General features: G+C 39.2%; 1 protein-coding gene across 1 annotated transcript in view; it reads right to left on the bottom strand.

Moving 5' to 3' along the window:
* Positions 1-14,624, bottom strand: part of Ttn (titin) — a 285,277-nt gene that overhangs the window by 185,858 nt on the left and 84,795 nt on the right. The window contains 23 exon segments of the mRNA XM_048345167.1: positions 910-1,188; positions 1,302-1,583; positions 2,263-2,541; positions 2,770-3,051; positions 4,455-4,742; positions 4,888-5,175; positions 5,313-5,591; positions 5,692-5,970; positions 6,418-6,696; positions 6,875-7,162; positions 7,255-7,533; positions 7,676-7,957; positions 8,072-8,350; positions 8,743-9,024; positions 9,622-9,909; positions 10,026-10,313; positions 10,432-10,710; positions 10,817-11,095; positions 11,217-11,495; positions 11,650-11,937; positions 12,042-12,320; positions 13,041-13,319; positions 13,435-13,713. Of these exon segments, the coding sequence (XP_048201124.1) occupies positions 910-1,188; positions 1,302-1,583; positions 2,263-2,541; positions 2,770-3,051; positions 4,455-4,742; positions 4,888-5,175; positions 5,313-5,591; positions 5,692-5,970; positions 6,418-6,696; positions 6,875-7,162; positions 7,255-7,533; positions 7,676-7,957; positions 8,072-8,350; positions 8,743-9,024; positions 9,622-9,909; positions 10,026-10,313; positions 10,432-10,710; positions 10,817-11,095; positions 11,217-11,495; positions 11,650-11,937; positions 12,042-12,320; positions 13,041-13,319; positions 13,435-13,713 (6,483 nt within the window).

Genomic DNA, 14,624 nt, shown 5'->3' with positions numbered 1-14,624 from the left:
ACTCAAGAGAATTATATTTTTAATGATTACTCTTTTGGATATTGTTTACGTAGTTCAGTCTGGCTTCAAACCCAAAATCCTTCCTCTGTCCCCAATGTGTTGGAATGGAAGACATGCATAATCACATTGAGTTTAGAGAATTCTTATCTTTTTGGTGTAACTTCATTAGCTCTGTCAAGCTCTTTTGTAAGTCTCAAAAAATCCTCTGTGACATTATATAAACAGAAGTCTAGAGAATCTGTAGGATTACTATTTGGGGTCCTTTCTTCCCTCCCTCCCTTCCAACTGAGAATTAAACTCAGGTCCTTGAGCTTGCTAGGCAAGCACTGTACCACTGAGCCACATTCCCAGTCAGAAGTTTTAGTCTTTTGTTGTTGTGTGTCTTCATACGTTGAAAATGTTCTAGCATAAGTAATAGTGGGAAAACTACTCTAACCCTTCCCAAGGATTGGTTTTCACTCCTACCATGCTTTTGGAATCCCTTGCAAAAGAAAGGACTATAACTTTTGAATATGATTGCTTTTAATTCTTTTTTTCTTTTTGGTCAGTTACAGAGCTTGAACTTGGGGCATGAGAGCTGTACCTGAGCCTGTTTTACTCAAGACTAGCACTGTACCACTTTGAGTCATAATGTCACTTCCAGTTTTCTGGTGGTTAATTGGAGTTAAGAGTCTCATGGCCTTTCCCCCCAGGTCGGCTTTGAACCATGATCCTCATATCTCAGCCTCCTGAGTATCTAAAATTACAGGCATGAGGCACCAGCACCAGGCCACTTCCTTTTAATTCTATAGGTGTGTTAACCTCTAGTTTTACGAAGTAAATGGATGTGAGACTCATGTTAAACTGAAGCATACAGATAGCTGGGAACTACATTGTTACAATGAAGAATGAAAAGAGAAGTCAACCAACCTGAGACCTGGATGGAGGCTGTGCAGCTGTCTTTACCAACAGGGTTTTGTACCTCAAAACTGTATATCCCACTATCACTGGGAGCCACATTAATTATCTTAAGGCCAGATACTTTGTTGAAGAAACTTATTTTGTATTTGCTGTCACTTGTCAGCTCCTTTCCATCCTTAAACCACTTAGTACTGAGTTCAGGTGTGCCAGACACTGTACACTCCAAGGTACAGGTGTCTCCTGTTGTAACTTTCATGGATTCTGGCTTTTCCACAATTGCTGCAGGCTCTGGAATAAGAAAAAAATCGTATCACATTGTGAAATCAAAATTTTTAAAAAGGAAAGGAAACAGACCCTGGTAAGTATGCACTTTGTGTTCCTAACTTTCAATTTGTACTAACCAAGAACAGATAGTGTGGCGAAACACTCTTGCATTCCAGCATCATTTTTGATCTGGCAGGTATATTTCCCAGCATTGGCTGGCTCCGCTCTTGAAATCTGCAGAGTTGCAATGTTTTCTGAATAAGAAATCCATATGTTGTCACTCTCTCTAACGATTTCCCCCTTATCTTTGAACCACACCACTGAAATTGGCTCAGCTCCTTCAATTGTCGTCTGCAGCTGGACTTCTTCTCCAATGATGGTAGAGATGTCACTGAGTTTCTTCACAAATCTTGGTGGTGCTGATGCAAAGAGAAGCAAGTCAATGTTTTAAGATGTGTATGACTGATAGAGTTTCCTTCAAATAATGTAAGCATGAAATCAAACAAGTGATAATACCATATCTCCTTTTCTAAAATAAGGCATTCTTGGTAGATGAGGCCAAAGTTACCCTCAAGTTTGTATTAAGTAATAAAAGAAATTGAACATATTGTCTCATCTAACGTGTGTGTGTGTGTGTGTGTGTGTGTGTGTGTGTGTGTGTGCACCAGTCCTGGATATTATACCCAGGGTCAGGGCACTCTCTCTGAGCTTTTTCACTCAAGGCTATCACTCTACCACTTGAGTCACAGTTCCATTTCTGAAATTTTTGGTGGTTAATTGGAGATAAGAGTTTCATGAACTTTCCTGTCCAGGCTGGCTTCAAAATGTGATCCTCAGATCTCAGCTTTCTGAGTAGCTAGGATTAAAGGAATGGGCTGTTATCCTACTGGTACCTGGCTATTGTAATACCACTGATACCTGACTCTTAGCTAACTTCTTAAATGTCATTGAAACCAGTTGGCAAGATTGTATAAATATATTGGTATGATGAAAAAAATGGAAGCAGATGATATATAAAATGATTCAGAAAAAGAAAAAAGTATAAATATTGAAATTAGTAGGAAACTAATAAGCAGAAGAGAATGAAACTAGTCTAACCTTTCATTGTGATGGAACCAACACAAGTGTCACTGCCCACATCGTTGGTGGCTTTACACTGATACTCCCCAATGTCTGCTGTATCCACGTTCAGAATGTGGATACTTGTAAGGAAGTTCTCTGACATTATCTTGTACTTCTTGCCACTCCTGAGTTCTCTCTTGTCTTTCTGCCAAGAAACTTGAAATGGGGGAGTGCCCTGAAGCTCACATTCAAAGTGCACGTCTGCTCCTTTAAGTGTCTCCACAGGGTGAGGTTTCTTGCGGAAAATAGGTGGTTCTAGAAGTAGAAAATAGGAAAATCAGGTTGAATTTAGTTTAACATCTGGGTGAAGGTAAGAATCAGTTTCTTAGTCTGTCAGAGAAAGAACATATCTCCTTTGATTTCTTTTATTGTATGCATGAACAACTTAAAAACAATGGTGTGTTAAAGGAATGAAGAAGAACCACCTCCCCCCTTCCCCAAATGAGGCCATTGTGAAAACCCAGAGGCAGGGGAGGGCCTGACCTTTAACTTTTAAGGAGGTGCTGCTGCTTGCGCTGCCTGCTGCATTGCGGGCCTCACACGCATAGTCTCCACTGTCTTCCACCACGAGATTGTGCACTTCCAACACTGCCACTGAGTCCACGAAGGACATCTTGAACTTACTGCTCTCTTGAATTTCAGTCTCATCTTTGTACCATAAAACTTTGATTTCTGGAGATCCGCCTATTTTGCATTCATATCTTGTATATTCATCTTGTTTCACAATTCTTGAAGGTTCTAGCTTCTTAATGAACCTAGGTGGTTCTACAGCGCCAAGAAGGAAAACACAGGGTAAGAGACAGTAAAAAAAAAAAAAAAAAAAGAAAAAAAGAAAAAAAAGAAAAGAAGAACATTTATAATTCAAGATATGGAAAAAAAGAGAAACCACTTTCAGAGAAGTCTTTAGCTCCAGAAACCAAATATCACTTGAGGCAGTTCAGAAAATGATAGGTAAGTGAAACCTAATAGAAAATGTCTGAAATAAAATATGTTTATCTTTCTGTGAGCACCCATCTTAAATAAGATGGCTACAGGAGGGAAAAAGACATTCTTTACAGTCTGTCTCTCTTTCTAGCAAGAGAAATCACTTCTTTAGTGCCAGACTGAGGCAATAGAACAGAGTCCTCTGGAGTCAGAAAAAAATGAGATAATTTGATTACCTGTCTGTGTGTGAGCCACTGGAGGACTGTCTATTTCATAAGGCGACAAAGACATTACTTATGTATCATGAAGGCCAGAGAAAAATGAATCACATATTTTAATATTTTAAAAGTACAGTAATCTCTTATATACCTTAGTAGAGATTTCTCCAACCTTTGTAATCGTTTTGACATGATTGAAGCAAAAGCTTACTTCATTACCCATAATAAAAGTATTGACTTAAGTGATAAAAATGATTAGCTATATGTCAGAGAACAAATGGGCTGCTGCTTCTAATTCTATTTTAACTTCAAGTTATTTATAAACTGTTCCATAAAGAGTCATAAAAATGCTCTAATGGGTTAGGCTAATAGTTCCTTTGGTTAGATATTTAATTTCTGGTAACAGAAGTTGTGAAAGGCCTGAGAACATGTTCCATAATATCAGATAATGATGCACTCAGGGCTGATGGAGGAAAAGCAAAGCTCACCTTTGATTAATATAGATTCTTCTGAAGGACCTTTTAGACATTATGCTATACCTAAGAGGGGGAAGTCTATTTGTTTACTATGGAAAATAAGTGGTTTGGAATTTTTTTTCATTTTTAATCCTATGATAATTTCTTGGGGGGGGGGTGGTCAAAGTTTTGTTTGATTTTTGCCCTGGTCTCTATTTGGATACTTTAAAAAATATTTTCAGTTCTTGTCTTTCCAGTTTCATCTTTTTAAAGTAATTTTTAAGAACAGACCCATTTTGTAGGCCCTTGAGCATTTGGTACATTTGATCTCCTCTCTCTCTGTCTCTCTGTCTATCTCTCTTCTTCTCTACCTTTCTGTCTCTTTCTCTCCAGGGATTTGTAGCTTCTAGTCAAGCAATTTGCCACTTAGTTTAATCTCTAAGGCCCTATGTGGTCATTTCTAATTACTAAACTATGGTTCTAAACATACTTTACTAGTATATCTACCCCTCTTATTAAGAGATTTTTAAAAATACAAAAGACATCTTGGGTTCATCCTTGTAACAAGTACCTTGTACACCCAGCTGAGCAGAACAAGAGTCTTTTCCAGCAACATTACTTGCATAACAGGTGTACTGTCCAGCATCACCTTTGGCTACTTTGAGAACAGTTAGTGTGGCAGTATTTTCAACCAAAGTCATCTTGTAGTTGCCTCCAGGGCGAATTTCTCTGTTATCTTTGGCCCAGGTGATTTTGATTGGTGCAGTTCCAGTGACATGACATTTAAAAGAGCCACTCTCTCCAAGAGCAAGATCTACTGACACAGGTTTTAGGTCAAAGAAAGGAGGCACTTCATGCTCTGAAAAGAATGAAGAGCATCATAGTGATTTCAATGTCTAGACTCCCAGACATAGAACACAACTAAAGAGCACAGGTTCCTTGGTAGCCCCAAACAGAGAAGCTCCTTTGTATTAAAGGGTCGCACAATAAACTACTCCACTCACCTGAGAGAATGAGTTTGGCACTGCATGAAGCAGTCCCGAGAGGATTAGAAGCTGAACAATTGTACTGACCAACATGACTCTGGTCAGTTTGCAAAATCTGAAGAGTTGCCACATTATGAACAAAAGATGTTTGCAAATTGGAATCATCTTTCAGAAGTACCCCATCCTTGTACCAAGACACGTGAAGAGGCTCTGAGCCATTGATGCGACATTCAAATGCAACAGGGAAGCCAAGGGTCTCCTGAACATCTTTCAATTTTCTTGCAAAAGAAGGTGGGAGTTTGCGTTCTGTAAAGAAGTTACAGATAATACTTGTTTACAAGTGAGAAAACATCTGCAATGGATCTCATCCCATTAAAATTTTTGGTTTTAAGAAAATTAGTCTGTCAACACATTACAAGACTTGTGAAGCAAAACGTCATCACCTTTGATAACGAGCACAGCTGAAGAAGCCACTGCCCCCACACTGTTTTCTGCCTTGCAGGTGTATTCTCCCACATCACTGTGATCCACTTTGTTGATGACTAAAGAGGCAACATTATTTTTGAATTGCATTTTATATGCAGGAGCGGATCGTAGCTTTGTGTGTTCTTTATACCAAGAAATTCTAATTTCTGGGGTTCCGTCCACTTTACACTGTAAGGTTGTAGATTCTCCAATGGCTGCTTCTGTATGTTCCAGAGGCTCGATAAAATAAGGCGGTTCTAAGGTACAAATGATGATAATCAATCAATGGTGCTAACCACAAGAGGACATTTTAAAAGAAAGAAAAGACAACAATAAATACCAGTAACTGTCACACACCTAAGACAGACACCAGAGCGTCGCATATGTCTTGCCCAGCCTCGTTTTCTATCAGGCAACTATACTGGGCATAATCTTCTACTGTGCTATCAAGAATTTCCAGTATGGTAGATTTTTCTGTCATGGTAATACTACAGTTTTGAGACTGTGAAAGAGCATACTCATTCTTCATCCAGCTCACAGAGATGGGAGGTGTGCCAGTAAAAGTGGCTTCTAGAACAATAGAGCTTCCTGTCTCAACACTGAAGTCAGCCAGTCTTTTCACAAACGTGGCTGGTTCTAGAAAGAGAAAACATGAAGGTAAATTTCTACCTTGCAATGAAGACTTAGAAAAAGTTTGGAAGATATAGGAATTGAAACTCAAAAGCATGCTGTTGCCTTGTGTTTTTCTTTTTGGTCTTTTGTAGTTTCGTGTTTTTTTATACTGGTATTAGAACTAGGAAAGTGAAAGGCAATACCAAAATGGAGAGACACAGGATAAAAAGACAAACGACTACGAAAGCAATGCTTGCAAAATTGTTTGGTGCAAATCAACTGAACAACTCATGGGGGGAGAGGGAATGGGAGGGGAGGGGGAAATGAGGGAGGAGGTAACAAACAGTACAAGAAATGTATGCAATGCCTAATGTATGAATCTGTAACTTCTCTGTACATCACTTTGACAATAAATAAGAAAAAAATAATAAATGTTCTAGTAAAAAAAAAAAAAGAAAAACAAAAGCAAACCTTTCACAAAGAGATGTGTAGTACACGAAGCGCTTCCAGCATCATTTGTCACCAGGCAGGAATAGTCTCCACTCTGTAGCGGATCCACCTCATGTAACTCCAGTTCTGTGATGAAGTCTTCCAGAGAGATGGTGCATGACTCCCCTGACACCAGTTCTCTGCTGCCTTTAAACCACTTGACCTTGAAGGGAGGGGTGCCTCTAATGACACTGGTGAATGTGAGGCTTGTTCCAGGCAAAACTTCCACAGAATCAGGGGTTTGGTCAAAAGATGGTGGCTCTAGATATCCCAGGGGGAAGGCAGATCAAGAGAGAGAGAGTGAGAAAAAACCAAGTGAGAAGTGTTTGTTACTTAAAGAAAAGGGAATGAAGATGAAAAATGAAGACAAAGGAGTCCCCCAGGAATTAAGTCAAGTAGCGAAAGGGAAGAGAAATCTTGTCTCAGCCTTGAAACTGACCTTGGACAGTCAGAACTGCAGAGCATTCATCAGAACCAGCCACGTTGGCAGCCACACAAGTGTAGGTGCCTGTGTCAGAGGGCTCCAGTAAGCTCAGACTCAAGGTACAGACATTTTCAGAAAAGCTGGACTGACATTTGGGTCCACTAACAATTTCATTTCCATCCTGAAACCAGCCAACTGAAATTGGGGCCGAGCCAGAGACGCGACACTCTAAAACAGTTGAGGCCCCCAGGGTGGCATTGGTATCTTTCAGTTTTCGGATGAAGGAAGGAGGTACAACACGATCTAGGTAGAGAAAGATATTTTCAATTTAAATAGCTGCTCTATTTATCTATCTCATCAAAATTGTTCTTTCATTACCATGTCTGCCTACTCACCAGAAACATGGACAGAGACAGTACAATTGCTTTTGCCAACACTATTTTTCACTTCAAAGCTATATAACCCTTTGTCATTCATTTCTGCAGAGGGGATTTTAAGGGAAGCCACGTTTTTGACAAATGTAATGTGATGTCTGCTGTCTGCAGATAGTTCTCTTCCATCTTTGAACCACTTGGCTGAAAGTTCTGGTGTTCCAGCCACAACACACTCCAATGCAAAAGGGTTTCCAGTAGTGACTGTCATGGGTTCTGGTTTCTCTATGATTCTGGCTGGTTCTAAAAGAAGAAGGAGTTGGCATTGAGAACAAAGTCACCTTTCAAACAGCCTAGTTGAAGTATGGCAGATTCTAGTTGGGTTGGAAGATAATGTACCCATTCAATGGGCTTCATTTTTGTCCTAGACGATTTGGCTACTAACCTAGAACGGTCAAGACTGCTGAACATTCTCTCATCCCAGCATCGTTTTTGATCTGGCACACATATTTCCCAGAATGTGATGCTTCTGGGCTTCCCAAATGGAGGATTGTGATATTGTCACTGAATGATATCCTGATGTTTTCACTCTCTCTGATAACTTCACCTTTATCTCTGAGCCAGGTAACAGAAATTGGCTGGAACCCTTCCACCACAGCTCGTAACTCGACAGCCTCTCCAATAAGGGTGGAGGTATCACTGAGCTTTTTCACGAAGCGTGGAGGTTCTGATGAAATAAATTCAGGGTTGGAGGGAGAAGTGAGAATCTAAGCAACATAGTTATTAGTCAAGCAAGAAGAGTTCTCAAGGAAGATGCATCTTTGTGCCCCCATGTACAAACCTTTAAACTTGACTGCGCAGACACAGCTGTCACTTCCCACCTCATTAGTAGCTTTGCAGTGATATTCTCCTACATCGGAGGCTTCAAGGTTAAGGATATGAAGACTTGTATCAAAATTTTTTGAAGTGATTTTAAATTTCTTGCTGCTTCGGACTTGCTTCCGATCTTTAACCCACACCACTTCAAAGGGGGGAGTCCCCGAAAGTTCACATTGGAGAATTACATCAGAACCTTTAAGGGCTCCTATTGGAGGAGGCTTCTGGATAAAAACAGGAGGAGCTACCAGAAAAAAACAAAAAGAGGATGGAAATGAGAACAGCTGCTTACCAAAAAGAAAAAAAAAGATATTTAGGTTCTAGATTTTGAGTTTCTAGAATCTAGAGATACTTCCTATGTATTAGGGATCATGTAGAGTGACTGCTATGATAAAGTGACAACACACAATGACAACTAATTTAAGTGGAGGGGTGGCTCACATGGTGGAGCACCAGGCTGGAGTGACAAAGCCAAGTGAGATGATGAGGCCCTGTGTTTAAGCCCCAGTACTGGCACAAACTAAACAGAAAACAAGCGAACAGACAAACATATCTTTTAGTTTTGAATCTTATAATATTGCTGGGAATAAAGTCCCGACTGGAGCAGAAGGAAATAAGAAGTAGAGAATGTCTAACCTTTAACTGTCAGGGCGGTGCTGCAGCTGGCGTCACCAACGCCATTATGTGCTTCACAGATGTAGTCCCCACTGTCTTCAGCACTGGCTTCGTTGATGGTAAGTAGGGCCACAGAATTAGTGAATGACATGTTGTATTTCCAGCTTTCGTGAAGTTCACTGTCATTTCGGAACCACAAAACTTTAATTTCTGGAGAACCACTTATTTTGCATTCCAGTTGGATGGATTCTCCCTGCTTTGCCACTTTTGAAGCATCTAATTTCTTAGTGAACTTTGGAGGTTCTATTAAACCAAACAGGAAAAAATCAAGAAGGGATGTCTGCATGTTAAAATAATTTCCTTTCGTAGCTGAAGCCTCTATTTAAAAAGCCATCATATTTAAGCTGGTTTATTGCTACATTAATATATTATTAAGAATATGTTTTCTATGAGCTTTGTGGTAAAATAAATAATCTCTTACTAAATAATCTTTTAATATTTTAATAGAGAGTTTATTTAATACATTGTAGTGTGGGCATATAAGTTAAACTATATTAGTTAATATTTTTTAGATAGATCTGATCAAAATTTAGTAACAGTAACAGGGCGAGTTATATAACAGAAAGGAATGTAAAAGTAGAGTGGATCGTTGAAATAATATCTTACAAGATTCAATGAAATAATTGCCTTTGATAGGATTACACTTATAAACACACCTATGTACTGAACATGTTAATGAGAAGACAGAAATCTGGTTAAATAGAGACATCTAACATTAATACACAAATTCCAGTGTGGTTCAATTAGTTTATATCAAGTGTTTAAAAAGAAAACTTTTAGAAGAAAATTAAATGCACGTGGTGAAAAGTGCAAGTGCAAGTCAATGCCATGTGGAGATACCTTTCACACTCAGCTGAGCAGAGCACATGTCTTTACCAACATCATTGGTTGCTTGACAAGTATATTGACCAGAGTCTCCTTTGCCTACTTTAAGAATTCTCAGATGGGGAGTGTTGCCCACACACGTAATTGTATAGTTTCCTCCAGGACGAATCTCTTTGTTATCTTTTGACCAAGTGATTCTCATTGGTTGAGCACCAGTAACATGACACTCAAAATCAGCACTTTCTCCAGCAATAACATCTATTGATACCGGCTTGATGTCAAAGAAGGGAGATTTCTTAGGTTCTAGAAGATGACAAGAAAAGGTCAAGTATTTTTTTTGTTTTGTTTTTCTGTTGGCTATTTCTACCTTCACAAAGATGTGATAGTTTGCAAAGAGAAAGAATGACATGGGAACCAACCTCTGGCTGTCAGTCTAGCACTCGAAGATGCTGTTCCAAGTGGATTGGAGGCTGAGCAAGAATACTGGCCAGAATGACTCAAGTCAGTTTGCAAAATTTTTAAAGTTGCCACATTATCCACAAATGACATTTGTAGGTTTTCATCATCTCTTAAAAGTATACCATCTCTGTACCAGCACACTTGGATAGGGGCAGAGCCATTTAGTCGACAAGTGAGAGTAACAGGCAACCCCACCGTTTGTTCAATGTCTTTTAACTGTCTTGCAAAGGAAGGTGGGAGCTGGCGCTCTGTAGGAAGGCAAATGATACCCGAAGCATTAGTAGTTGAAATAAACAATTGCCTATAAAGATGAAAGAGTAAAGAAAATAGGGGGAAAATTCTTCAGGTATAAAAGAATATCATCACCTTGAATTCTAAAGACAGTCTGAGAAGTAGCAGTTCCTATGCTGTTTTCCGCTATACATGTGTACTCGCCACTGTCATTGATGCTCACTTTATTGAAAACAAGAGTGGCCACATTGTTTGTGAAGTAGGTTCGGTATTCTGGAGTTGACCGCAACTTGGTATCTCCTTTGTACCAAGACACTGTGATTTCTGGTGTTCCGGCAACTTGGCATTGCAAAGAAACAGAATCTCCAACAGATGCCTCCAGAGGCTCCAGTTCCGTAACAAAATAAGGTGGCTCTAAAGAAGAAAGGCTCACAATCAGGAAGAGGAGTTACAGAAAACCAAACACACTATGTTCCACTAAAGACGGATGCAAAACATTTGTGAGACTAAGAGAACACACCTAATGTAGATACCAGAGCTTCGCACACATCCCTTCCTGCCTCATTTTCAATCTCACAGGAATAGTGTCCCGCATCTCCTTTTGTGCTATTCAGAATTTCCAGGATACAAGTCTTCTCTGTTGTGATGATGCTGCATCTTTCAGATGAAGATATTTTAAAACCATCCCTTTTCCAGGTGACTGAAATTGGCAGTGTTCCTGTGTAGGTGCTCTCCAGAATTATAGATGCTCCTGGTTCTACAGAGTGATCACTTAACTTCTTCACAAATGTAGCTGGTTCTGGTTAAGTGACAAAGCAAAGCACAGGAGTTACACACACATACCCCGCCCCCCCCCCCCACTCCTCAAAAAGATAGAAGAACATGGAATATAGGAAGACAGTGAATACAATTGAGCAAACCTTTTACAAAGAGCCGTGTAGTGCAGGATGTTTGGCCAGCGTCATTAGAAACCACACAGGTATATTCCCCACTCTGAGATATGTCAATATTAAATAGTTCCAGTTCTGCCACAGTGTCTTCGAAATAGATGTTACACCTGTCTCCTTTCACTAGTTCTCTGGCACCTCGGAACCAGCCAACCTTGAATGGAGGAGTTCCTCTGATAACACTTGTGAAAGTTACATTTTTACCTGGAAGTACTTCCAAAGGTTCAGGTTCTTTCACAAAAGAGGGAGGTTCTACAGAGAGGGAGATAATGAAAAGATCCTATAAGTTTCAAATTTCATTGTGGTTTTAAATTAAAACACTAAGACAACCTTTGAAGGGGTATTAGTGGAATAAGTGCCCAAAGAATCTTAAGAAATTCCTTGCTAAATGAACTGCAACACTGACCTTGTACAGTCAACACTGCACGACACTCATCAGACCCAGCAACATTAGCAGCCACACATGTGTAATTGCCCATATCCGATGAGTCCAGAGAATTCAACTGCAATGTACAGACATTATCTGAAAAAGTAGTTTGGTACTTTGCTCCACTGACAATCTTAGTCTTTTCATGAAACCAGGCAACAGAGATAGGCGAGGATCCTGCTACTTTGCATTCCAGAATGCAAGAGGTACCCAGGACCCCACCAGTATCTTTCAGTCTTCGGGTAAAAGAAGGAGGAACCATTCGGTCTGCAGAAGGAAAGGCACAAGACTCATCATAATTTGAAAGAATGAAAGAGATATGAAAGAAGAAAAAATTGCAAAATGTATTTGCATAAGAAACCAGAACTAACCTGAGACATCAACCACAGCCGTGCAGCTGCTTTTTCCAACATTGTTTTGAACCTGGAAAGTGTATGTGCCTGCATCTTGTCTGTCAATCGAGAGAATCCTTAAGGAAGAGGTTTTGTTGTAGAAGCTAAATTTGTGTTTTTGGCTACTGGTCAACAGCTTTCCATCCTTGTACCATTCAACAGAGAGCTCAGGAGTGCCAGCCACCTTACATTCCAAGGTGCATGTTTCTCCTACAGTCACTGTCATGGATCCTGCCTTCTCGACAATGACTGCAGGCTCTGAAATGCAATGTGACATCCACCTGTCAATGTCTGCAGTCTTTATGTATCTCTGTTATTGAGCTCATTAAGATAGACTTCTCTCTCTTGACCTAAATGTGACTCAGAATTATAGGCAATTATAATATAGCAGCTATTATAAGAAAATATTTGAGAACTATACAACTCCCCAAACAATTTAGACAATGTACAATAGGCAGTGTGTTTTGATTTACACTTGGCCATCTTTAGATTAAGACTACCTGTAGTTATGAATTTTTTGGTATTTCCCTTTCATTTAAATGCTAACAATAGTTTGAAAGTTGTTATGCAAACAGTTTTTGTCCTTATCAAATGTTGATCTTTGGACTGTCATCAGCTTTAACAACCAATACTCTGGAAACAAAATTTCCTGGTATTACATGTTGGGCTTCCAAATTGATTCTTGCTTAGTGAAAAGATATACAAGATTGTATTTGATAATATCTCAAGATATTAACTTGAGTAGTATATGTCAAGTAGTATATCTCAAGTAGTATATGCACCATAAAGCAGATGCCTAGTTTTTTAAATCATAGAAAAAGTAGAGGGTGTTTGAGAGAGATTCATTAGGTCTTTCCCCTACATCTTCCAAATAGGTGAGGATCAAACTGGTGGTAGAAGAATTCAGAACAAAAGATTCTGCCTATAAGTTATTCCAACATCTGACATCCATTTCTATCAGTAGACTGTGGTACCAACCTAAGACAGTCAGCGTGGCCATGCTTTCCCTCATTCCACCATCATTCTTGATCTGGCAGACATATTTCCCAGCATGAGCTGGCTCTGTTTTTGCAAACTGTAGGGTTGCGACATTGTCCACAAATGTAATTCTGATGTTTTCACTTTCTCTAATCACTTCTTTCTCTTTCAGCCACTGGACGGAAATGGGCTGGGCACCTTCTATGGATGCTTGTAACTCCACAGGTTCTCCAGCTACTACAGTCAGGCTGCTCAGCTTGGAAACAAATTTTGGTGGTTCTGAACAGGAAAAGATGGATGGAGATTGTTTCAAAGAGGGTCCAGATAGCAGAAGAGAGAAGTGAGCATTTCATGCATTCCTGGCATGTCTGCCACATAGAGGAAACATACTTACCTTTTAATTGTATTCTACAAATACAAGCGTCACTTCCCACTTCATTCTGTGCTTTGCAGTGATATTCACCGATGTCTGAGGATTCCACATTGAGGATGTGAATACTCGCATGGAAGTTTTTAGAGGAGATCTTGTATTTCTTGCTGCTTCGGAGCTGCCGCTTGTCTTTGTACCATACCACTTCAAATGGTGGTGTTCCTGACAGCTCACATTCAAGACTAACTTCAGTGTTTTTAAGAGTTTCTACTACAGGAGGGAAACTGCTAAAAACAGGTGGCTCTGTGGAAAATAAGAATGTCTCATGAATTGGACTATTCAGTTTCTTTAGAATAAAGGCTTTTTGCTCATTTCTTGTTCATAAATTGGAAGAATGTTGTAAGAGACCATAATGGGTAAATGGCATCCAACATAATTACAATTGGACAACAACTGCTTCTGAGAGGCCATTAATCTTTATAAGATAATCAACTAGGTGAGTAGGAAACATATAAAGATCCTAGATGTTGTGATTGAGCAGTTCAAAATTCGATTTACTCTTTCTCATTCCTTTACCAAAGTCAGTACAAAACTTGTAATCAAATAAGTATATTAACAAAAATGATTTGCAGGAGTTATGGAATTCTACTGTCTGGAATGTGTATGTTTAACAGCTGAGGTAGTCTAAAGCCACCGTGATAGCTGAGATCTATGCTTTCCTATTTGGAAAATGGTGATTGCAACAACTGCATTGCAACATGATACACTTGGGCTTTGTGGCAAAAATAAACCTTTCACTCTGTATATTGTCCTTATCAATATACAGCGCGTATGTATGTATATTAAATATATGTATGTATATTATGTATACTAAATGTATGTATGTATATTAAATATATATTATATAGATAGATTTTGACTCTGGAAAATGACAGCAGGAAATACCAACACTATTTTCACCATGGAATAGTCATATGCTTAAAGACAGAAACTAACTCTTAAAAAACATATTATTTTCCTTTCAAAAATTCAATGTTAAAGTCGATCCTGCTTGCGCATTGCATAAATGTAATGAATAACCATGTTATTAAGATACACATTACAAGTGCAGAAAATACTATATGTATAAGTTTATGGAAGGCAAGAGACTAATCTTACAAATGCTGCTTTTGGTGTATGTCTTCAAAACATCACATTAGATGCTTGGCCAATGT

Source organism: Perognathus longimembris, chromosome 4 (assembly GCF_023159225.1).
Source record: "Perognathus longimembris pacificus isolate PPM17 chromosome 4, ASM2315922v1, whole genome shotgun sequence".
Taxonomy (NCBI): Eukaryota; Metazoa; Chordata; class Mammalia; order Rodentia; family Heteromyidae; genus Perognathus; species Perognathus longimembris.
The sequence above is the reverse complement of the archived record's forward strand: the minus strand, read 5'-3'. Positions and strand labels throughout refer to the sequence as shown.